The sequence below is a fragment of the Sinocyclocheilus rhinocerous genome, unplaced genomic scaffold, assembly GCF_001515625.1.
Source record: "Sinocyclocheilus rhinocerous isolate Xijiao unplaced genomic scaffold, SAMN03320098_v1.1 scaffold591, whole genome shotgun sequence".
Taxonomy (NCBI): domain Eukaryota; kingdom Metazoa; phylum Chordata; class Actinopteri; order Cypriniformes; family Cyprinidae; genus Sinocyclocheilus; species Sinocyclocheilus rhinocerous.
In genome coordinates, this window is record NW_015641476.1 from 185,689 (window position 1) to 212,761 (window position 27,073).

Genomic DNA, 27,073 nt, shown 5'->3' on the forward strand with positions numbered 1-27,073 from the left:
CAGTAAACAGTACTGTGAAATATATAATGTTACCATTTAAAATAGCTGTCGTCTATGCGAATATATAGTAAAATATAATTTATTGCTGTGATCAAAGCTGAATTTTCAGCAGTCATTACTCCAGTCTTCAGTGTCACATGATCCTTCAGAAATCATTCTTGTGTTGATTTGCTGCTCAAGAAACATTTCTGATAATTATGAATGTTGAATGTTGACTGTTGTGCTGCTTCATATTTTTGTGGAAAATGTGATACCATTCAGTCTTGGGTACGATTAAAAAATATAAATTAATATTTTTCTTCAACAAGGTTGTATTAAATTGATTTAAGTGACAGTAAAGATATTTACACATATTACGAAGTACTTAAATTTCAAATAAATGCTGTTCTTTAACTGATAATGATTAAGCAGCAAATTAAGCAGCATTAAAATGATTTCTGAAGGGACACTGAAGACTAATGATGCTGAAAATTCAACTTTGATCAGAGAAATAAATTACATTTTAAAATATCCTAAATAGAAAACCACTATTTTAAGTGTAATATTTCATAATTGTATTGTTTTTACTGTATTTTTCATCTTCTTTCAAATAAATAAATACAAAGCCTTAATTATTTCATACTTTTAACCACCAGTGTGTAGGCTATATAAAATAATGCATGTGAATTAATAAGCAAATTATATTTTTATTAGACCTATAATATAAATCACTTTCCTATGCACAGCACTCGAAAGCAAAAGTCTTCAGATTTACAATATTCTAGAGTAAGATTGAGAATTTTTATAGATTTTTAAACATTTTCTTAGACATGTGAAATCACGCAAGAAAGCCTTTATAGAGATATAGCTACATTAACTCTTATCTCATGTCTGCTGAAAACTGCTAATATGTACATTGTGACGAATAACGTAAATGGCATTAAAATCTGAGAAATTTGAAAAGGCCAGTAGTAATTTGTATTCCTGAAAATTAATGTCTGTCGTTTAACTTTTTTTTTTTCGTAAACGGTTGGCAAATATTGCTAAATTGTCTCGTCATGTTTAGGTGCTTGCATCTTACCTCAGCTCGCATTCAAGTGGCGCGCAGCTCAGCGTCTGTGAACAGTAAATCCCACCTTCTATACTTTGATTGGCTATTTCAAACATTTTGACATTGACGAGCGCTTTTGAGCCGCTGCACTGAGCCGGAGCATGTTAAATTAATTAGAATTTTTTAATCAAGTGGGCCGCGTGGGCCATTCGTCTTGGCCGGTGGAAGGATATACGTACATTTACTACAATTCATTTTTTATATATATATTTACGCAAAGTGCCGCACATTGTACAGCGGCCCACCAGGAAAACTCCCAGTGCTCCAGATGGCCAGTCCGCCACTGAGTCCAGGCGAGGTGCAAACAAAGTCCGAAACGGCAAGACAAAGGGATAATCCAAGAAATATAGGCCCAGTTTAGGGCAGGCAGAGAACAGAGAAGATGAGGGAAACAGGCTAGGATCAAAACACGGGTGAAACAGGCAATGAACTAGACTAGACTAGAAAAACTTGGAATGACTCCGTAATGTTGCTATTGCTAAACACCGAGATAAGCGCAAACAATACTCGGCAGTAGGGCTGGGTATCGTTCAAAAATTTTCGATACCGATACAGATACCTTAACTTCGATACCGGTTCCTGAACGATACTTTTTTCGATACCAATTTTATGAAATCAATTTTAACAAGATTACATAGTGACGCTGATGAGATTAACCCCTTAGGTATCGAAATTTGGTACCGAACGACGAGACGTTTTTCGATACTCGATGGTATCGAGGCAATTCGGTCGGTGCCTAAAAAGTATTGAACTCGATACCCAGCCCTACTCGGCAGTCTATGTGAGTCTGAGTGCTGCTTAAATAATGGTCCAGATTGGAAACAGGTGTGAGTGTGTGATTAGTTCCTGGATAGGGAATCATGGGAAATGGAGTCCGGGGTGAACTGTGCAGTGTGAGAGTACATGTGGTGGATAGTGTCCTCTGGTGGTGAACAAACGGAAGTCCATAGACCGGATTCGCGACAAGACTCCTGTTTTATTTAGTAGATTCTGCCAAGAAAACAACTGTATATGTCAGTGTAATGGTTCAAATATTTAAATTGCCATTATGCTGATGAGTTAATTAGGCTGCTTTGGGCACTTTGAAAGTCAAGACTGAGAAAACAGGTGTTGTTCTTCACATCTTCTCAGCTGGAGTGGTTCAATGATGGTGCTGGAGTACATGTGGAATGAACATCAGTCAGAGGATGACTGAAATTGATCAGGTGCTGAGAGCTGAGAAGAGATTGTGCCTCCACTCAGTGATCAATACACCCAACAGTGCTTGAATATGTGGATGTGCTACAGCTCAACTGTTCAGTATCACACATCAAGACCTGTGTGTGTTCTGTTCAGACTGTTGTACGACTCTGAAGACTTCACTGGAAACACAGGTCTTATTGCCAAATGCTTGGTGCTAAACTGTAATTATCCCTACATATACACTATTCAAAAGAAATATCTTATTCTCACCAAAGCTGCATTTATTTGATCAGAAATTCAGTAACATGAATATTGTGAAATATTATAGCAATTTAAAATAACTGCTTTCTGTTTTAATATATTTTAAAATGTGATAGCAAAGCAGTCATTACTTTGGTCTTCAGCGTCACATGATCCTTCAGAAATCATTCTAATGTTGATTTGGTGCTCAAGAAGCATTTATTATTGTTATACACTGCATGTTGTGGCGCTTAATATAATAAATAATGAAAGTCGTGATGGATTTTTTTTTTTTCAGGATTCTTTGGTATGGAAAGTTCAAAGAACAGCGTTTATTTTAAATAGTAAAGACTTTTATAATGTTGCAAAAGATTTCTGTCACCTTCAATCAATTTAATGCATCCTTGCTGAATAAAAGTATTTATTTATTTATTTTTTAACTAACTTTTTTTTAACTAAAATTTTGAATGGTAGTATTGCATTTGGCACATGCATTGTTTGAAAGTGACATACATTTTTTTCTACACAGTGTTTATTAGTGTGTTCCCAGGGTATTGAGCCCACAACCTTGGCAATGTTAGTGCCATACTAAACTATATGAGCTACAAGAACACTTCCTTTATGTATAGACTCACGTTGGTTGGTCAGATACATTGTGAAGAAGTTAACTGCTCAAAACAAGGGAATTTCCTGCATGTGCTCTTTATTATTTGTCATTGTTTTGTTGTCAACTTTCATGTATTAAATTGACTGTTTTTATACAATATAAGTGTTGATTACTTTTGTTTGTCAGGATTAAAGTTTCCAGTGATGATCGGCCTGTGAGCAGTTCTCAATGGCTCAGAGGAAGAGGCCAGGGACCAACAGCAGCATGGCCACAGAACCTCACGTTTCACCTCTACGCTCCTGCCCAGCCCCATACCCCGAACCTGTGCACCCTGAGGAGGAGTATGACGAGCGCCGGGACCCTGAGGTGTCCCAACACTCCTACCACAACCAAGAGGAGGCAGATTTGACAGACAGCCGGCCAGCCACGCCCACCACTCCAGACCACGCCCACAGAGACTACCACAGCCACCCGGACAGTCTGGATGGAGACTCTAGCTCAGACTATGTCAACAATACTTCTGATGAAGAAGAGGATGATTTCGACGAAGGGCTACCGGAGGAGGATGAAGGTGTTACGTATTATATCCGCTATTGTCCTGAGGATGACAGCTACCTGGAGGGAATGGACTGTAATGAGCCTGAGTACGGACACCCGGACACTCACATGAAGCCACCTCCGGACACGGATGAGTGCCAAGAAGCGGTTGAGGAATGGGTGGAGGGAGAGGACAATGCACATGGTGATGATGGAGAAGTGCGTTGCGAAGTACTCGAGCAGGACTCTGACCAGCAGCTGTACGACGGCAGACCCGAACCTGTCCTCGATCACCACCAACACTATCCGGATCCCCACCAGGAACAGATTCCACCTCCTGATGAAGATCAAGAAGTGCAGGATGTTGAAGGAAGTGAGGGCTACTGTCCTGATCAGGAAGAAGAACCGCAGGTGGGGCAAGACAGAGATGGTTACGCAGGAGACTACTATGCCACGGAGGACAATGGAAACTCTGTGCGTGTGTCACCGTACAGGGGGCATAAGGGCACAGACGGAGAAACCGGAGAGGAGGCAGAGGAGGATATTGATCAGATAGTAGCTGAGATTAAGATGAGCATGAGTATGGGCAGTCTTAGCAGCGGCACTGATCAGAGTCCAGAGGAACTGGTGCCTGATCCAGCACCGAATGGCTACCAGCCAGAGACACGCTCCAAACCCGAGCCCGCCCCTGCCCCTGCCCCATACCCTCAGCCTCACCGTCATGACGGCAGACCCAAATCCCTCAACATTCCCCCTGCCAGACACAATCCTGAGCTCCAGAGGAACTTTAAGGTACGACCTCACACACCAGAGGAGAGACAGAGATGGACGCAGGACCACGTGAGAGAGCAGGTAGGCGAATTTGCATAGCAACCTGTAATTGTATCTGTAGCAGCTTATTAAATGAAATACACGGTTCAGTGAAAACAGAATAAATTAGCTCAGTAAATATGAAATATAAATATGAAATTTATCAATGTATTCAATTTATTTCGGACTAATATTCTGCAGAAGGAGTGGATGGAATATATACTGTATATCTCTTATTGGCTCTGAGTACTCTACCATCTCACTTTGAGCATTTTGGATTCATGGATGTAATAGGTTACTGTAAGTGTACCTATCTGGTCTGTGACATTTATACACTACTGTTCAAAAGTTTGGGGCTGGTAAGATGTTTTTGAAAGTAGTCTCTAATTCTCACCAAGGCTGTATTTATTTGGTCAAAAATACAGTGAAAACAGTAATATTGTAAAATATTTTTTACATTTCATAATAACACATTATATATTTTAAAGTATAATTTATTCCTGTCGTGACAAAGCTGTTTTTAGCAGTCATTACTCAAGTCTTCAGTGTCACATGATCTTTTAGAAAACAATATTATTTTGATTTTATGCTTAAGAAACATTTCTTATTATTACCAATGTTGAAAACAGTTGTGTTGCCTTTTGTATTTTTGTGAAAACCATTAAACTCTTTTTCAGGAAAGTTTAAAAGAACAGCATTTATTTGAATTAGAAATCTTTTGTAACATCATAAATGTATTTTTGATCAGTTTAATGCATTCTTGCTGAATAAATGTATTCAATTCTTGTTTTTGGCCCCTAGGAAAACAATGACAGCAAAACTTGGACAGACTTCTGTTTCCTTTTAAAAGGTTTAAATAGTTAAACAGTCTGAAATATTAATGTAATATTAAATGTTATTTATTTTAATTTAATAAAAAAGATCATCCCCAAAGGGCTCTCTGAAATATACATATTCATTATTATAGTTAAATATTAATGTGAATGTTGACAGCCCTCATTTAAATGCAAGTGGCATTTGAGTAAACGAGATTAGTGCTTGTTTATGCCCAAAAGTGAACCTGAAAACCTTGGTAGCTGAGCAGTGTGTAATGATGTAGTTTTTTTATGCTCTTAAGAGCTGATGCTTAATATGTGATATTTGGAGATGGCATAGAATGTTTTCTTTAATGTGATGTCAATGTATTTTTACATAATTTTGGATGTAGTTCCAAAGACAATTATAGAGAAAAGGCCGTTATTATCATTTACTCGCTCATTTCAAGGGGAAAGTGCTCAGTTTGAGCGGCAAGATGAAAAGGATGAAAGAAAGTAATCTGACAGAAATTGTAACCGTTTCATTGTAACCTAGACATGAAGGGGACCCTAATCAAAAGCAATTTCTTGAAATCCCCAAATATAAACAAATTTCCATTACCTTGAGAAGCTTTTTAAATTCCGTCCCATTATTCTCGCTCAGGTACATTGTGTGTGTGTGTGTGTGTGTGTGTGTTTTTTTTTTTTTTTGCCTGAACAACCCAAAAATGAAAACTGACTAATTTCTAGAAACCTCTGCCTAAAGTCACTAAGTGAGTAATAAAGCCAATAGTCTGGTTTGCTGAAAAATGAGAGGAGGTCCTGACTTTCTAATTGAGTTTGAAAAATGAGGTTTTCTTAGATATTTCCTTCAAAATACCTTACTTTGCATTTTCAAAACAGAATAGGAAATTAAATCTTTCCAAGGGGGAAATAGGTGAAGGGGTGAGATTTAGTCTGATTGCCTCAGTGGTCCAGTGAATGTCTTGTGAAGTTCTATTACACTCCTGCTTCTTTATTGCCTTTGGGCAATGAGGAGATTACATTTTATCCTGTCAGGCAACAAATTAATTTCATCAAGTAATAATGTCCTTATGTGAAGTAGACAGAGTGCTCATTTGAGACTTAAACTCCCCTGCAGATAGACAAAGTGTAAAAGTGTCTTTTTAGGCACTGTGCATTTCCAGGTAAAGACAACATATTTTCATTTTACCAAAGCGTTTCAATACAATTGTGTTCGAAAAATGTTCGTTATGCTGCATAAAGCGTTCCCATTGGCCTTTTGCTTCTGACACGCATCAAATTGTTAATGCTGTTCATAAAGTGGCCTGCAACCCATCGTCTGTGTCTTTTTTGTCCTCTGTACATGTCACATCTCACCCTTCACTCATTTGTCACTCATTTCTCTCAATTTAAATTCTTTCTAGGTGTCTAACAGTGCAGAACAGCCAAGGAAGCAGCAGCGGTCTGATCTCAATAGACCACTGGAGAACAACAATGTCCCGGAGGTGAGCCTTTAATCATACAACACATTAACCAATCAATATCTGACAGTATGCACCCCACATAATCACTGCACATTTCAATCAGAGCTATTCTAGTCAGTGTGAGGCTGTCATTTATTTATGCCACATTTCTCTGGCTTTCTTAGACAGTTTCTCTTTGCTTTTTTTCCTGGCATATCTCAGCTGTTGTACTAGCTTGCCACCATCCTCCCCCATGTGTTGATATAGTAGGAGGTAGTGAGTGAGACATGAGAATTTGTTAATTAGGGTCATGAATATCAAGAATATTTATTGTTAAACCTTATTAAAATGTTCACAGTCATAATTGTTAAAAAGCCATTTCAGTTTTTTTTTTATTTTTTTTTTAAAATCTCTTATAAATATTTAATTCTGCAAATTAGGGAACGCTCACCCAATAAGTCAAAACATAATGGTAATAACCCACAAAGTATTCACCCGAAGGAATTCTGTTTGTATGCATCCCTTGCTGTAGAGTCCCTCCTCATGTCATGTATAGCAGTATTCAATCTTGCCTTACTTCATCTGAACACATTTAATTACCTTGACTGAGGGTGATTTTGAGTCCTTAGATTGCATTTAATATAGGCCTCTCGAAGCATAACCTCCATTTGGATGGTTCTGTTGTAAAATGATGGCTATTGCTCCGTCTGACGGTGTGTCTATGTCCTACAGCTCTCGGCACAGTTCTGCAAATAGCCACTTCAGAATGACTGACAGGATTTTGTATTGTGATACAATGAGCCACATCTAGAGTCATCTGGATGGTTTCCATTTGAGTGTTAGGATATTTATTTAGTTTAATTTATAATTTTGTTTTAAAGAAAAACACAGGTGTTTTTCATTAAATTCCCAGTGCTCATTTCCTATTCTCAGTCTGTTGGCAATGTTTTTGTGATAATATTACTATATTAAAGTTATGATTTCATAATTAAGCAATATCACAGAATCGAATCATGCTGCAAACACGGCCGAGTGCTACACAGGCCTACTGATATTCAGACCAAAAAGCATTATAAACAGTACACAAGAAGTTAATATTCAGCAAACTACATATTACACAAAATATTGACAGTTACTTTGTCTGTTTTGGCTTAGCTAACTAAAATAAGGGCAAACAAAGCCATGTGCAGAATTGTTCTGAAACAGTACTGGTGTAACTGCAATTAATCTTTTGCGATGAGTCTTTTTTAACAAATCGTTTGAGGAGATGATTCAATGACTCACTTATAAACACAGTTACTGAATTTGAAATACTATACTACTCTTACTATATTGTATGTTATGCTACCCCAAATTCAACCGCTTATTTGAATAAATCAGTGTTTTTGAACAAATTATTTGAGGGAATGATTCAGTGACTCGCATATAAAGGCAATCAATTGTTCAAGAACTGAAACTGTTTAAAAATTTGTATATAATGTATATTTGTATGTTTTTATTATATTGTTTATATTTATTATTTTTTGTATTTTATTATATGTTTTATAAAATATATGTTGTTCATCTAGTTAACCCAGAGATTGTTTTTCTTTGAGTTCCTAAAAGGTATAAACCTTAATAAGTATGCTGTATGTTGTGAGCATCACTCATCTCTTTTCATACATCAAACACTGTTTCTCTGTTTCCTAGCCAACAAAGAAGACGGCCTCATTTCCCAGCTTCGTGGATGGTAAGCGAGCATCTCCTATCTTTTATTTTTTCTGCATTTGATAATCTGCCCCCAAAAGTTTTATTCTATCCAAATTAAATCAAGTCAAAAACAAATCAAATTCACCAAACCAACTCAGAGTGAGGAGATTAGAGAGCCGCACAGAAGAAAGCATTATGTCTCAGTGGATTTACATGCTGAAATGCGGACAGAATTTGTAAGCTGTTTTAATGGGTTGCAGTGGTGAGACATTAATTAGAGGAGTCGTGTTTGCTAATATAAGGGCACATTAGTGGATGCTCAGCTAGAGGAATATTCACAAACTATAGCAGGAAGTAAAAGAGAGTTCTGGAAAAGCAGGACAATCGATTGACCACAAGCTTATTTTTGGTTTACGCAAGTCTGAGAATGTATTGCTGCTGTCATGCCTTACTTTTGGGAACAAATTCTGCTTTCTATTAAAAGGATAGAGTTCTGTCAAATTTAAACCTTGTGCCTGAATGATGGCAGCAAAATGTATCCCTTGGTGGGTATCATGACGTCCACATTTCCATATCACACCAGCAGAATACTCCCAGCACACCCTGCTTTTCCTCATGTGGCCACCTTGGCTCCTGTGGTACAATTTTCAGCCCTCACAGTGGGATGGAATTGAGAACACACACATATTTGCACACACTTTCATGCACACGACACCTGCATGCAACTTTTCTGCCTGATAAGCTCACACTCATATACCTTATCAGTCACTGTGAGGTGGTCTACAGAGGAGGTGGCAACACAACAAATAGTTTTAATAATGAATTCTCAACGCTTCCCCTCTAACAGTGCCGGGCCCCTGTGAGCCTGAGGACCTCATTGATGGGATTATCTTCGCCGCCAACTACCTCGGCTCCACTCAGCTCCTGTCGGAGAGAAATCCATCCAAAAACATCAGGATGATGCAAGCCCAGGAGGCAGTGAGCAGGGTCAAGGTACAGAACCTCTGTATTTCCATTTTATTTTGGTGTGGCTTTCAAGCGAGATGTTTGGACAAAGTGGATGCAGATTTCTCTGTGGAAAATGAGATGAGATGAGATTTGTTTGTTTACACCCCAGGACTTGTTGACTAATCAGTAGTTATAGGATTATTTTCCGTGGTGTAGAAGTGTAATCCCTCTTCCTCCCAATTGGTTAACGTAGAACAACCTCGTGTTGCCATGTTACATGGAACATTCCAGTGAATTTATTGTGTTTTAAGAGAGCATGTGGTGCAATTAAAGTGACATTTTCCCCCCCAGAATACTTTGGATACTGACCTACTTCAGCAATAATTTATGGGGTAGACAAAAGCAATCAGCTCTGTACACACTAAGATATTTATGCTATCTGTTTTTTTTTTTTTTGCATTAGCAGTAGGGATATGGAAGCTGGCATTATCGAGTATGTAATCACTCACTTTGCAACAACTAAACAAAAACTTGCCTTAAAAGAGTCCATGCATTCGCTTTGTGATGTAGCCTATTAGAATGCCAGTGAAAACCAAGTCAGACAGAACCATTCTACAAGCTATACATTACGTCTACGATCAACACAGTTGGTGTTTCATTACTGAACCTGTTTTGAACCAATCCTTTGAGTGAATTATTCAATAACTCAATTGAATTTAATTGAATTAAACTTGCTTTGTTTCTGCATGAATGGTCGGTTTTGAATGAATCGTTTAAATAAACGATTCAATGACTCACTCTTTCATACAGGGACTTGCCGCCACTTACTAGCAGTTTTAAAAAATATAATTTCATTTTTTTAATCATTTCATATTTCAATATTCAAAGCTCATATTTTTTAAAACAATCTCATAGTATTATTTGAGCAATTGTAATTGTAGTGTAAATGTATTCATGCCACATCTGAGCTGCATTGAACAGTCTGTAAATATGCCACTTCAGATGTAGCATCTATGCCACCTCTACAGAGCAAATTTATTTTGTTTATGCTGGTTTCATTTGAATGCTAACAGCTCTGTAGTGTCTTATTCTAATTGAAATCATTGATGAAATGTTTCACATAGAATATGACGTATACAATTAAGGTTAAAAATGCCCCTGGAAATCAATTTGGGTAGGCAATTTTTGCCACTTTTATGAACTTACCACTGCACTGAATATGAAGAATATTAAAAGCTTCAGTCAGCTGTCCACAACAGGCATAAACTAGCCAAGGTACCAGCACAAAAACACACTCAGCAAAATACTTTGTCCAATAACTGTTCGACAAACCCCTCGCACACCCCTAATTAGCAGTTACTCCAAACTGTGTTTTTGAGAGCAGAAGTGGATTCATATTGCCAGGATGAATCTATAGGTTACAAACATCTATTCATTGTGCTGTTAACTATTGGCCATAGTTGGCACTCCATTGGGTCAGGAGGTAATGGATGAGTTGTCAGTCCTATTGTCACGGAATGCCAGGAGAGACAAGGTAAGATTTTATTTTATTGTTGCAGTTTATTGAAAATAACAAAATCAAAACAGAACAAAAACGTGGCAAAAGGTAAACCAAAACGCAAGGAACAGATAACACGGTAAACTATAGCCAACTCAGACACGAGATGACAAATACAAAATAGCAGCAATGACAGACAGAGTGAGCAAGGTATATATAGCTGGGATAATGAGTAAATGACTAACAGGTGATAATGATCGGAAATAATATACGGGTGCTAATGATCAGACAGAATGACAGACAAGGGACTATGGGAAATGGAGTTCACAACATATAACACAAAAACAGGAGCGCCCTCAAGTGGCCAGTCCAGGGCACCACAACCAGACACTGTGACATTACCCCCCCTCACAGACAGAGTGAGCAAGGTATATATAGCTGGGATAATGAGTAAATGACTAACAGGTGATAATGATCGGAAATAATAAACAGGTGCTAATGATCAGACAGAATGACAGACAAGGGACTATGGGAAATGGAGTTCACAACATATAACACAAAAACAGGAGAGCGCCCTCAAGTGGCCAGTCCAGGGCACCACAACCAGACACTGTGACACCTATATTAGATGTTTTATGGATTTCAGCACTCAGCAATGGGAATCCACACAAGCCATTTGAGAAGCTGCTGTCCTGACTTAAATATGCTGTGCACGAGGTGTCTCAATCACTTTCAGACTGCCTGGCTCCACTCATGCTTGATATACTTCAATTTAGCTTTTTCAGGACAGAAGCAGTTCCAAAGTGGTGCATCTGAATATAAGAAATGGAAACATGCTGTAGAGCCGTAAAATTTGAATGCATCAGGAATATGCAACTTTTAGCTAAGTAAGATTGTTTATTCTTGACAGGAGCATCTGTGAAGTTTAAAATGACTGCTGTCTGGTCCTGTGGATACTTTGATGGTATCAGATGATGAATTATTATAATATTCATGTGCCATGGTATTTATATGGCACTTACTTTTTGAATAGAAAGATATCAATAACTGTTAAATGCTTTGAAATTAAGTATCATATTCTGTATCCTTACAAAGTAGTAGTCTTTTATCCCTAGTTTACATTGTTCCCTCTTGAATTGCATGTTATTTTAAGAAAAGACAGTTGTTATAATTGCAGTGATGCTTCATTGCGTTCCTCCTGGTCAACAGCTGGCAGTTAATTTTATATGAGCTGCTCCACAGTGGGCCACTAAGCTGCTCCACATTTAGAACACATACCTGTGGCAAGGACAAGCACACACACCCACAGACATGCGTGCACACATTTGTCAGCTGGGTGCACATAGACCCATGGTGGGCATGAAGGACTGGGAATGTGCCTCAAGATGGCAGGATCACTCACTTGTATCAGTGTAATACAGAGGTACTATATAGTACAGGCCTCTCTGTTGTTCACTCTCACACAGCTACATACTGTACACCTGTCTGGTCAGTTTCTCTCTCAGATTATAGAAGGACATTTCTCAAGGTATGTTCCAATCAAACAGTAGAGTTCTGTGGAGTGGACATTACAAGGTATTAGGCAATCTTAAGATTTCAAATACTATGCCGTGTGTATGATCAGCATAAAATGATACTCCACTGTATTCACTGTGGAGAAAGAAATTTATTCATCAGCCATTGCGCATCACTTCAGTACTTTACAAAGCCTAATATAAATGTAGAACAAAAGAGATGTCAGCTTATTTCCTCACACTGTCATTAGACATTATGTACATGAGCTTAAAGCACAATTTTTCAATATACACACACTGGCCACTTTATTATGTACACCTGTTCAACTGCTTATTAACACAAATATCTAATCAGCCAATAACTAGGCAGCAAATCAATGCATTTAGGCATGTAGAAATGGTCAAGACAATCTGCTGAAGTTCAAACTGTGCATCAGAATGGGGAATAACATTGATTTAAATGACTTAGAACATGGCGTGGTTGTTGGTGCCGAATGGGCTGGTCTGAGTATTTCAGAAACTGCTGATCTACTGGGATTTTCCACACAGCCATCTCCAGGGTTTACAGAGAATGGTCAGGAAAAGAGAAAATATCCAGTGATCGGCAGTTCTGTGGGTGAAAATGCCTTGTTGATGCCAGAGGCCTGAGGAGAATGGCAAGACTGGTTCAAGATGATAAAAAGGCAACAGTTACTCAAATAACCTCTTATTACAACCGTGGTATGCAGAAGATTATCTCTGAATGCACAACACGTTGAACCTTGAAGCAGATGGACTACAGTTGCAGAAGACCAAACCGGGTGCCACTCCTAAAAACAAATTTTGTTTGGTGAACTGAACTTCTACAGATATTCCCTGCTGAGTGAACACTGTGTAGGGACCTTCTGAATCAGAACGCAGCTTCAGCTTCCACCCCGACTTCCAGCATTCTCTGTGGAGGGCCAATCCGGTCATTTCTCTCGCCTGCCACCTTCAAAAGCCATTCAAAATGAAACCATGGCAACACACTCTCTCCTTCTCCTCTCTATGCCTGCTATTATTATGTTTCTAGATTTTTAAAAGTTAAGGTGAACTGCACAATCCTCCCTCCTTTCTCTCTTTCTCCTTCTTCCTTTCTGTGTCTCACTCACACACACACACACACACACACACACACACACAACTGTGACATTCATGCACTCACTTATCTGCTCTTCCACTCTGCGGATGATAATGTGGTCTGTCCACAGCTGAGTGAGCAGTATGTCAGTGCAGAGCCTGAGGACAATGTTTTTCTTGCTGCACTTCTAAAGCAGTGATTTCCAACCAGGTGAACGCATAACCAGAGGGGAGGAGACGGTTCACTCATATAAAATTGAATGGGAGAAATTGTGATGCTCAATATGGTAGCTTTAGTTTCCATCTACAGTTAAAAGAGCCTGTTTTTTTCTGTTTGTTTACTCTTGAATTTTCCCAAAAATGAAAATTTGCTGAAAATTTACTCACCCTCAGGCCATCCAAGATGTAGATGAATTTCTAGCCTTAAATTCTTAAGTCCCTCCTTATGTCATGTATAGCAGTATTCAGTCTTGCCTTACTTCATCTGAACACATTTAATTACCTTGACTGAGGGTGATTTTGAGTCCTTAGATTGCATTTAATATAGGCCTCTCGAAGCATAACCTCCATTTGGATGGTTCTGTTGTAAAATGATGGCTATTGCTCCGTCTGACGGTGTGTCTATGTCCTACAGCTCTCGGCACAGTTCTGCAAATAGCCACTTCAGAATGACTGACAGGATTTTGTATTGTGATACAATGAGCCACATCTAGAGTCATCTGGATGGTTTCCATTTGAGTGTTAGGTTATTTATTTAGTTTAATTTATAATTTTGTTTTAAAGAAAAACACAGGTGTTTTTCATTAAATTCCCAGTGCTCATTTCCTATTCTCAGTCTGTTGGCAATGTTTTTGTGATAATATTACTATATTAAAGTTATGATTTCATAATTAAGCAATATCACAGAATCGAATCATGCTGCAAACACGGCCGAGTGCTATACAGGCCTACTGACATTCAGACCAAAAAGCATGATAAACAGTACACAAGAAGTTAATATTCAGCAAACTACATATTATACAAAATATCGACAGTTACTTTGTCTTTGGCTTAGCTAACTAAAATAAGGGCAAACAAAGCCATGTGCAGAATTGTTCTGAAACAGTACTGGTGTAACTGCAATTAATCTTTTGCGATGAGTCTTTTTTAACAAATCGTTTGAGGAGATGATTCAATGACTCACTTATAAACACAGTTACTGAATTTGAAATACTATACTACTCTTACTATATTGTATGTTATGCTACGGGAGAAATTGTGATGCTCAATATGGTAGCTTTAGTTTCCATCTACAGTTAAAAGAGCCTGTTTTTTTCTGTTTGTTTACTCTTGAATTTTCCCAAAAATGAAAATTTGCTTAAAATTTACTCACCCTCAGGCCATCCAAGATGTAGATGAATTTCTAGCCTTAAATTCTTAAGTCCCTCCTTATGTCATGTATAGCAGTATTCAGTCTTGCCTTACTTCATCTGAACACATTTAATTACCTTGACTGAGGGTGATTTTGAGTCCTTAGATTGCATTTAATATAGGCCTCTCGAAGCATAACCTCCATTTGGATGGTTCTGTTGTAAAATGATGGCTATTGCTCCGTCTGACGGTGTGTCTATGTCCTACAGCTCTCGGCACAGTTCTGCAAATAGCCACTTCAGAATGACTGACAGGATTTTGTATTGTGATACAATGAGCCACATCTAGAGTCATCTGGATGGTTTCCATTTGAGTGTTAGGTTATTTATTTAGTTTAATTTATAATTTTGTTTTAAAGAAAAACACAGGTGTTTTTCATTAAATTCCCAGTGCTCATTTCCTATTCTCAGTCTGTTGGCAATGTTTTTGTGATAATATTACTATATTAAAGTTATGATTTCATAATTAAGCAATATCACAGAATCGAATCATGCTGCAAACACGGCCGAGTGCTACACAGGCCTACTGATATTCAGACCAAAAAGCATTATAAACAGTACACAAGAAGTTAATATTCAGCAAACTACATATTACACAAAATATCGACAGTTACTTTGTCTGTTTTGGCTTAGCTAACTAAAATAAGGGCAAACAAAGCCATGTGCAGAATTGTTCTGAAACAGTACTGGTGTAACTGCAATTAATCTTTTGCGATGAGTCTTTTTTAACAAATCGTTTGAGGAGATGATTCAATGACTCACTTATAAACACAGTTACTGAATTTGAAATACTATACTACTCTTACTATATTGTATGTTATGCTACTCCAAATTCAACCGCTTATTTGAATAAATCAGTGTTTTTGAAGAAATTATTTGAGGGAATGATTCAGTGGCCATCCAAGATGTAGATGAATTTGACTTTTGGAACGGATTTGGAGAAATTGAGCATTACATCACTTTCTCACCCATGGATCCTCTGCAGTGAATGGGTGCCGTCAGATTGAGAGTCAAAAAATCTGATAAAAGCATCACATAATTTTACTGTAATTTCTAGCCACAATATGAGTCCATCCCCTGTTTTCCTCTCACATCAAAATCCACTGACATATTTGTTTAGAACTGTTTTGGCCTGTTTGTCTCGCTTGTGAACAGTGCTTGATCTGTGCATATTTTTCTCCTGATTCAGATAAGACAACTTTTTAGCTGGAGAAGTAATATTCTGTAGAGGACTCATATTTTGGCTGGAAGCAATGATTTGAAGTTAAAAATGTTGTTATGGATTTGTTTATAACAAACAGCTTTTCACTTCACAAAACATTAGTTGATGGATTAGAGTCGTGTGGATTACTTGCGGATTATTGTGATGTTTTTATCAGCTGTTTGGACTCTTATTCTGATGGCACCCATTCACTGCAGAGGATCCACTGGTGAGCAAGTGATGCAATGCTAAATTTCTCCAAGTCTGTTCTGAAGAAAAAACTAATTCATGTACATTTTGGATGGCCTGAGGGTGAGTAAATTTTCAGCAAATTTTCAGTTTTTGGGTAAACTATTCCTGAACCAGCCTAAACTGAACCAGCCTAAAATATACAGTGTTATTGTTGTTGTTTGCATGATTTGAGCCAAAGAAGCACAACTTATGATTCCAGTGGTGCCCAATTTTATTCATTTGAAATATGCTCTTGAATCAAGATCAAAACACGCAGGATATGCAAACTCGCAGGTTATGCAAACACTGAACACAATGCAATTCTTAAAAACTTTCCCCACAGTGTTTTGCCATTGTAGAAGTTCTCACTAACGTTTGATTTCACTCATGTGATATCTCATGCTTGTTTTTATGAGTTAAAAGGAACACATTTCTGATTTTTGTGTCGATGAAGGGGTACTTGAGCCATACCGATGGAGGTACATAAAACAAAAAGGTTGAGAAACACTGGCCATACCTCAGTCTGGCCCCAGTATCTGACGCCTCCTCTGAATAATAAGAGCAGTACCTAAACCAACACAGTTGCAGCACATTCTTTTGCATGCTGGCCAAGAAAAGCAAGATGGAGCCATTTCTTTTGTTTTAGGCAAGAAACATAGGGAAAAAAGCCTAATGTTTTATTGAAGTGTATCCCTGTAGCCTCCAGAATGATGCAGTATTTATGCAACATTCATCGCCCACACGTTCACTGTCTCATTTCCCCTTGACTTTCAAGCTCTTTCTCTCTTGTGCTGTTGATTTATCTCCTCATTTCTCTCTCTCTTTTGCCAATGGAGGATGAGGCATTTTGGCAGCAGAAATGACAGTAAAGGAGTAGTTGTGCTCATGATGCTCAGCCAGAAAGAGATAACAGCAGTTCAAAGGATCATGCCCCAGTCAGGTGGAAGAAGGTAGAGAGAGAGAGACAGAGAGAGGGAAAGAGAGAACTGAATGGGATCAGAATGCTCACACTATCAGACTCATAATGAGTGGGCTCTTATGGGTGTCTAGATGGAAGGGTTGCAGTGCAATTTTTCCTCTTTCTAACCTTCTCTCTCTTCTTTATGTCTGTTTATTTTGTATGTTCATTATACAGTTTATGCAGTCTTTTATACATATTAGATAAAACCTACGAAAGTCTATAAAAATATAATTTCACTGCAAAATTAAATAATATTATTTAAAACAATCATATTCTTTATATATTTTTCTTCCTCAAAAAAAAACATTGTTAGTGCATTGTTAATATTTTGCCATGGTGTTTTTCCATGTGTTGTTGTTGAAGAAATCAAAAGACCCTTTTATTTGTATCATTTTCCTGTATGATTTTGTCGATGAGATTAACAATGTTGTGCAGTGGAAAACATTGTACGGTATCCAGTCAGTCCACTATGACAGCTGTTGTTCTCCCTGAAGTCATAATAAAGGCAGGTTGATAAACTGAGGTGTTAGGCTGCATTTGTTGTGAGATTCTGACAAAGAATCTAGTGTCAGTGATGAATCACACAACTATAGCAACATGACATTTATTGAAAGTAATGACTGCTTATGTTATAAAAGGACTAACATATCTTATTGGATACAAATAGACATTTTTCTTATCCTGTTGAGAAATGTCAATGCGTAAAATAAGTTACATTTTCCGTTTTTTTTTTGTTTTTTTTGGCTTTCAATGTACAGTAACAGTTATTGAACCCGTATCTGCATGCCCTATGATTTGCTATCCATATGTATGTGTGTGCAAGGGGAAATGTTGCCACATTCTGGGTTTGTATGTGTTTGTGTACAAAGAACACACATGCCATACATGGCATGCAGACTTTGTGTTTGGTTGTTTATATGTTTTGCCTGTTTTTAATGTTTTTTTTTTTTTTACCTTCATGCCTTTTTGCTGCTCCCGTGTGTGACGACCCCTGTACTGTCCTGAACGTCTTCCAGAGGGTACAGAAGGCAGCCAAAATCAAGAAAAAGGCGGTGTGTAAAAAAAAAAGAAAAGAAAAAAAAAGAGAGAGATAGAAGAAGAACATGCCTTTTTTTTAACCATCTACTCCATGTCTGTGTTCATCATCTGTGCAGCTTTCATAAGTTTTGGTTCATACCATGTGAATTGAAGCTTTAGATCTGGCTGTCTGGGATCTAACATGCCTTTTATTACCATCTACTTCATGTCTGTGTTCATCATCTGTGTAGCTATCATAAGTTCTGGTGATACCATGTGAAGTGAAGCTTTAGATCTGGCTGTCTGGGATCTGTGAGGGCCTCTTCAAGCCCAACTAACTATTGGCAAACCAGCCTCTTCTGGGCTGCAACTGATGCATATAAACCTTTGAAGATATGGGTTCAAAATTTCAAAGCTATTTTGCACAGACTGCACTTTTAACCCTGTATAACATGTAGTTATATTTGTCTGTGTGTAGAACCATTTTTTATGGCAGTAACACAAAACAAAAGCAAGAATCTGAGCAGAAATGTGCTGACAGGCAAATGATTGGCACTCTGAGACAGCCTGACAGCTGGTTAAGTGGTGCCATTGTGTCATTTTACTTACCCTCATTGCATCACCCTGTGCTCCACCTCACTGCACCGAATGGGTCTCGCTCTCTCTCTCTTTCACTCACTCTCTAGTGTCAATCATCTCATTACTTCAAACCTCCGCATGGCTTCTACTTATCACAGAGGGCTGTATTCCCAGTGATTATTTGTCTCTTGGCCTGATTACCTCACTGTGTTTCTCAGTTTTTTTCAAAAGTGTTTTGAAGAGTTTTGATTGTGAGACGCACTTAGTCACCATTGCCCAGCAGTAATAAATTATTAATTGGACAGGTTATCGATAGTCAGTGCAGTTTCACATTTCCAATCCATATGTCCTTTGCACCTGAGCACACCATATTGTTTCCCATTTGGGATATTAATGCTGCAATTTACAGAGGTTAAGCATAGCCCTCCCATGTTGACAAGCTTATGCTCGCGCATGATTTATGAATAAGCATTTAAAATGCTTTCATTAGGGGGTTGAGAGGTTGTGCCTTTTCTTTAGGTCTTCTCATGAGCCATTGTGAGTTACAGCATTGTGACCTCTTGGAGGTAGGGGGTAGTTTTTCATATTTTTGTTCATGTTTTTTTTTTTTTTGTCAGCAGAGTCCAGAGGGAGACGCCTCAGACATTGACGGAGGTGGATCTTTTCATCTCAACTCAAAGGATCAAAGTACTCAATGCAGACACCCAGGTGAGTTCATGCGGCTGCCTAGTGATACAGGTTTCAAAATCAAATCTGAAAAGATCAACCAAAAAATAAAAAAAATAAAAAACCCGTCAGAGTAAATGGAATAAGCACATCAGTGTAAGTCATTAACTGATAGCTGAATTAATTGTAACACTTGGATGCTTTTCTTAAAAAGCTAATCAAATAAGCAGATAAATAATAAGCCCCAAAGCAAAATGTAGCATAAACTGGTTTAATATCCCCGCTGCTTGTTTTCTTCATTAATAGTTATATATATATATATATATATATATATATAATTTGTATTTATTTATGTATTTATTTTACTATACGCCCTTATATAATTAACTAAGATTACATCCTATTTTTACAAAGTTTGGGAATCATTTAAAGTTATTGAGGCGGAATGGCCAAAATATGTATTCTCAAGATGTAGAGTGCACATTATAAATTATAAATCATATTTGGAAAATATTTGGATTTGTGAAATATTTATGCAAAGAGAATGCTCAGATATTATATATTACATAACCTTTTGTTACATAACTGATATAAAACACGTAATGTGTGTCTGTAGAGACAAGAGATGTGCATACGATCAGGCTTGTAGACAGTGATGGAGAACTTAATGATGGATATAAGATTTGTACTTAATCTCCAGCTGCAAATTTTACACATGCTGTACAGTCAACAGCTCCTCCTTTTCCACACTAGTGTTACTGTAAGCATAAGGTAGGAAGAGCTATATGCAGTTTTAATGGTACATTTAGTACCCTGGTACTGTGTGTGTTGCTGTGATAATGTTTATGAGTTCTGACTGAACAGCAGTGAGTGGGCAGGCTGGCACGGACATTTCGTTATGTGCTGCAATGCAGTGTCAGTCCTCACCCTGCCTGTCACATCTCACAGTGAGTCTCTATTGGCTGTTACAGATTCATTACAGTGCCTTCAAGGTTTTATTGATATTCCTCAGACATTCAAAGTACCCTATAAGACTGAAACTTTTAGATTTAATTCAGCACAATCTGCTTAGCACACAGAATCCATACAAACTTTATTTATAAAAATTTACTATTAATGTTTCATAATCTCCCACTTACAATGATAGACTGATAGTGATGGCATCATTGTAATATTTGTATACTGAATTGCAATTGTTTTTTATTACATATTTTTAAATATTAAATTACGATTAATCTTTTCTTTCCTGCTTCTATTTAACCAAATCACCTTTACATTAATTACTAGGCTGGTAATGGATTACATGGCTGCATGTAAATATAGCTAATGACTGTGGTGGATGTGTGGATTCTGGTGCACAGCCAACTGAAAACAAAACGGATTCTTTGTGTCATGACAATGACAAAGCATCTCAGATGAAGAATTTAAGTAACGCACAACCAAAGCCTATAACATAACTTTACCTTAAACACTGGTCTTGATATTTTGTTGGGTGTTGTTATTGAATAGCAGAGGAAACTTTTCAGCACTGCATATCGTCATCTGCTAGCCGCATATAAAATATATGCATTAAGTAGAAAGAACTGATAGATGCTGATAGTGGTTCACAATCTGTTTCAGAGTCTTTGAAGTAAACATGCCACATATTATGGTCCTATAATTTAAAGAAGAGCTGCAGAAAAATGAAAATGAAAATCCCACACATGACCTTTGTGTGCATTGAATCGAAATGCTGCATGAATTTCCTCTGGATCTTTAAATTTTTTCATCTCTCTGATGATTTATTACCTTTTTTGTTTGTATATATGTGAAATAGAGTGCATGTCATACATGCTGTTTCTTGTTCTGCTCATTCACACTCAGACATCCAGTTCATGGAATATGGAATGTATTACAATGTCTCAATCAGAACAGCATCAGAACAGTTATTTTAGTGAATACAATTTCAAGGTCATCTTCCCCACTAAGCAGGGATGACTGTAACTTTACTGTTTAAAGATCTGGGTTAACCCAAGGCTGTATGCTTGTAGCTTCAAACAGATCTTCCTGAAGGGGGGATTCATGAATGGGAACGTTCTGGAAACCCACTGTGCATTCTTAACCCTAGGTTGCATCTGGAGGCTGTCCCTAAGAGAATGTAATGTGAGCCCATTTGGATAAGAAAGTCTGTGAAATTATAACTAAGCAATGGGATTAAAACATAGCCTTAACTCTAGTCTGGTGTAATGTGTTGGGAGGTGTTGCCACAGAATGCTGAGAAGTAACTGTGGTTACTCTCTTTGTTGTTTCAAAGGAGACCATGATGGATAACGCTTTGCGTACCATCTCATACATTGCTGACATCGGGAACATTGTGGTTCTAATGGCAAGACGCCGCATGCCACGCACCGCCTCACAGGACTGCATCGAGACGACCCCTGGAGCCCCCGAGGCCAAGAAGCAGTACAAAATGATATGCCATGTATTTGAGTCCGAGGATGTAAGTGTGAATACTTCTGTTTCCTTTTTATAATCTATACATGCACACCAGCCCAAAGATTGGACAAAAAGAAATTGTGCCCACTTAATAAATTGCGTGGAAATATGACTTTCTATTATAGAAATAGTTTTTTATTCATTTAATTATTTATTTTCCATGGGTAAGTTGGAGCAGATGTTGAAGGGAAAACAGAGTACATGTGATCATCATACATGGGAACTATTTGAATAACTTTAGTGTTAATATGTAAAACTGTCCAAACATTTGATTTGTGTATATATACACACTACTGTTTAAAAGTTTGGTTTCAGTAATTTTCTAAAACATATTTTTTCTCTTATGCTCACCAAGGCTGTATTTATTTGATCCAAATACAGTAAAAAAACAGTAATATTGTGAAATGTTTATGTACAATGTATAATAACTGTTTTGTAATTTAATCATGTAATTAATAATTATGTAATTTATTCCTGTGATGGTAAAGCTGAATTCTCAGCATCCATTACTCTAGTCTCAGTGTCACATGATCCTTCAGAAGTCATTCTAATATGCTGATTTGGTGCTCAAGTAACATTTAATATTATTATCAATCTTGAAAACAGTTGTGCTCCTTAATATTTCTGTGGATACTTAAATTTCTTTCAGGATTCTTTGATGAATAGAAAGTTCAGATGAACAGCATTTATTTGAAATAGAAATCATTTGTAACATTACAAATGTCTTTACTGTTGCTTTTGAGTAAATTAATGCATTCTTGCTGAATTAAAGTATTCATTTCTTTAAAAAGTACTGACCTCAAACTTTTGAACAGTATTGTATATATAGAATGGGAGCCATTAATTCAGCTGAAGCTCAGATTCAGATTCGCCTGAGGTTTATTGAGTAACCTTGCCTGCAACTTTATATAATCCTGTTCCAATGGACCTACTTTTCTCTTCTCTATAACGCTCTCCTCTGCATTGCAGTTGTTCCTCACTCATGCTGTCTAATTACACTCTTTGATGTTTCAGCAAATGAGTGTGTGCGTGCCCACAAGTGAGTCATTTATAGAGCCTGACACTTTTTTTTATTTTTACTAAACCTATTTTTCAAATCACATCTTGGTTATCTATATAGCAACGTCACAATTTATTGTGTCATATACGTTTTTATCATCCTAAAAACATAAGTCTAAATTTTGAAAACTTTGCTCTGTTCCTCCTTTGGGGCATTTCTCCAGCAGTCTGATCACTGCTGGTGTATTTTTTGCTTTTGTGTTTTTATCATGACTGATTTAGATGCTCAGTTCTCTGAATAATCATAAAGCAGTCATGTTTCCTGTGCAAATCAAAGCCAGCACACATGTTGGGATGCTAGATTAATGGCATGACCCCAACCTGTGCACACGTCACCTGAGGGGTACTGTTAAATCAGAAAATTGCCACAATCATTAGCAAAGGGAGTGAACTTCTTTTCCACTGCACCTCTTTAGCATTCTAGTGCCGAAAGGCAATTTTTCTACTTCCAAAGAAGAATATTCACTAAGATTTGAATAAGGTCGCAGTGCTTGAAATTGGCCAGTGTATTCACATTTCACAGTGAGCACTAGCACCAGCTTACCTTCTTGTGGGGAAGTTGTGGCCTAATGGTTAGAGAGTCGGACTCGTAACCCAAAGGTTGTGGGTTCGAGTCTCGTACAGGCAGGGATTGTAGGTGGGGGGAGGACGACAGCTGGCGGTTATGGAAACTGTTCTGGGAAAAATCAATGTACAATAATACACTATGAGTGAGCAGATTCACAAAACATCAAATCAATGAAGAGGAAAAAAATGACACAAGTGTTCATCTGCTGCATGTTCTTTTAGGTATTGTCAAAGGCAAAGGAGCTTATATGCAGAACAACTAATGTGCTTCCAGGCCAGAGGAGAACTGGCCCTCTGACTGAGACTGGTTTCTCGCAAGGTTGAGAACAAAACTTGGACTGAATTGAGCTGGATAATAACAACACTATTGTCTTCTTTAGAGCTGCTTTATAGAGGAATTTGTTTCATAATTGAATAAATTTGCAACATCGAAACTGTTATTGAACTGAATTGAATAAATTCTGAACGGACTTGAGCTGAATAATGACACTATTGTCTTCTTTAGAGCTGCTTAATAGTTGAATTGAGTTTGTTTCATAACTGATGAACTTTGCAGCATCGACACTGTTATTGAACAAAATTAAATCAACATTGAACTAAACTGGGCTGAATAATGACACTATTGTCTTCGTTAGAGCTGCTTTATAGAGGAATTTGTTTCATAACTGATGAACTTTGCAGCATCGACACTGTTATTGAACAAAATTAAATCAACATTGAACTAAACTGGGCTGAATAATGACTATTGAATTCTTTAGAGCTCCTTTGTAGTTATACTGAATTTGTTTCATAACGGATGAACTTCGCAGCATTGAAACTGTTATTATACTAAATTGAATCAACATTGAACTAACTTGAGCTGAATAATGACACCATTGTCTTCTTTAGAGCTGCTTTACGGATGAAATTGAATTGGTTTCATAACTGATGAATTTTGCAACTTTGACACTATTATTGTCCTGTTTGTTAGTGTGAAGCTGTTTTAAAACAATCTTAATTACATAAAGATAAATGTGACTTATTTTGCTTTTGTCTTTAAAAGGCTCATAATAAACTATATGTGAAATGATTTAGTTGTATTTACTTCTATCATGTAACCAATTTATAATTGATGGCAAATATATACATGAATTGATTTTTGCCATTTCACCTGGTTTTCTTCTCCAACATATTCAGGCCCAGCTCATAGCACAGTCCATTGGTCAGGCATTCAGCGTGGCCTACCAGGAATTCCTCAGATCCAATGGGATCAACCCAGAGGACCTGAGCCAGAAAGAATACAGTGACATCATCAACACACAGGAGATGTACAATGATGACCTCATCCACTTCTCAAACTCTGACAACTGCAAAGAGGTCAGCTGCCAGACGCTTTCTTCTCTATTAAGTGTTCTCTCTGTGTTAGGACACAGCTGACCCGGCACACTGATGCTTTTCTGCTCAATACATGTGGGGTTACTAGAAAGCAGAGGTACTTTTTGAAAAAAAAAAAAAACACACACACCATAAAAACCACTGGTAACATTTGAGCTAGTTTGTAAAGTAACTTGAACTTAGTTGTCCAAAAATGAAAATTGGCATAATTTACTCACCCTCAATTTGTTCCAGACCTTTATGAATTTCTTTCTTCTGCTGAACACAAACGAAAATATTTTGAAAAATGTCGCTCAAACAGTTGCTGGTCCCCTTTTGACTTCCATAAGTTTTTTTTTATATATATACTATAAAAAAATGGGGACCAGTAAATGTTTCATTATCTGCATTCTTCAAAATATCTTCAGGTTAAACAGAAGAAAGAAACTCATACAAGTTGGGAACAACATGAATGTGAGTAAATGATGACAGAATTTTCATTTTTGGGAGAACTATCCCTTTAAATGTTGTGCTTATATAATGGCTTATGTAAAGGATTTGACATAGTGTTATGTGTTTATAGCCAGTGGAGACTGGTGCTTTTCAGAAGTGTGAAAACTAAATTTAATTTAGTGGTGCTTCTAATTATGTGATAAAAAGCAGTTGCAAATGTTGTACAAAATAATTATCACCACTACTCATTTGCACCAATAAAACGTGCAACTCTTTGTTTTACTACCAAATTATATGTAATATCAAATTATTATTAATAAAAGTCTCACGATTTATTTCCACAACATGATGCATGATGGGATACACTAAGCCTCGAATAGCGCTCCGAGACAGTATTCGAGATAGTGTGGATTTAGTGTGCGTTAAGGGCATTTCTTTCTTCTGCTGAACACAAACGAAAATATTTTGAAAAATGTCACTCAAACAGTTGCAATGTCAAACAGTTGCTGGTCCCCTTTTGACTTCCATAAGTTTTTTTTATATATATATACTATAAAAAAATGGGGACCAGTAAATGTTTCATTATCTGCATTCTTCAAAATATCTTCAGGTTAAACAGAAGAAAGAAACTCATACAAGTTGGGAACAACATGAATGTGAGTAAATGATGACAGAATTTTCATTTTTGGGAGAACTATCCCTTTAAATGTTGTGCTTATATAATGGCTTATGTAAAGGATTTGACATAGTGTTATGTGTTTATAGCCAGTGGAGACTGGTGCTTTTCAGAAGTGTGAAAACTAAATTTAATTTAGTGGTGCTTCTAATTATGTGATAAAAAGCAGTTGCAAATGTTGTACAAAATAATTATCACCACTACTCATTTGCACCAATAAAACGTGCAACTCTTTGTTTTACTACCAAATTATATGTAATATCAAATTATTATTAATAAAAGTCTCACGATTTATTTCCACAACATGATGCATGATGGGATACACTAAGCCTCGAATAGCGCTCCGAGACAGTATTCGAGATAGTGTGGATTTAGTGTGCGTTAAGGGCACTGCGCTTTGGCGTTTTTAAGACCTGGGACAGTCTTGCGCACTCACTTCCTGTCGCGCGCACATGCTCTCAAGTGGCCAAGACCACAAGTGTGGGTATTTGGACAAGGGGTTATACCAGGGTTGCCAGGTTTTCACAAGAATGTGGATTTAGTGTGCGTTAAGGGCACTGCGCTTTGGCGTTTTTAAGACCTGGGACAGTCTTGCGCACTTACTTCCTGTCGCGCGCACATACTCTCAAGTGGCCAAGACCACAAGTGTGGGTATTTGGACAAGAGGTTATACCAGGGTTGCCAGGTTTTCACAAGAAAACCCGGCCAATCGCTACTCAAAACTAGCCCAAAACTAGCCCAATTGCGTTTCAAGGGGGTCCCCAGTTAAAAATCGTGTTCCAGGGGAGTAAAATACACGTTTTTTGGCAGGGTTCCCCTGCTAAAATTCGCATTCCAGGGGATAAATATCATGTTATTGGAGTCGCTTCAACCCGCGGACATGAAAAACAACCCGCGGCAACAGTGTTGAAGTAGCCCAATTCCGCAGGAAAACCGCGGACTTGGCAACACTG

The 27,073-nt window shown here is 37.5% G+C and overlaps 1 protein-coding gene across 1 annotated transcript in view; it reads left to right on the forward strand.

The window, feature by feature from the left end:
* Positions 1–27,073, forward strand: part of LOC107755052 (amyloid beta A4 precursor protein-binding family A member 2-like) — a 38,442-nt gene that overhangs the window by 6,053 nt on the left and 5,316 nt on the right. Inside the window, 9 exon segments of the mRNA XM_016571693.1 lie at positions 3,306–4,508; positions 6,688–6,768; positions 8,416–8,455; positions 9,263–9,408; positions 18,292–18,327; positions 19,492–19,509; positions 19,511–19,579; positions 21,831–22,016; positions 24,815–24,994. Coding sequence (XP_016427179.1) covers positions 3,348–4,508; positions 6,688–6,768; positions 8,416–8,455; positions 9,263–9,408; positions 18,292–18,327; positions 19,492–19,509; positions 19,511–19,579; positions 21,831–22,016; positions 24,815–24,994 — 1,917 coding nt within the window. The 5' untranslated portion in view covers positions 3,306–3,347.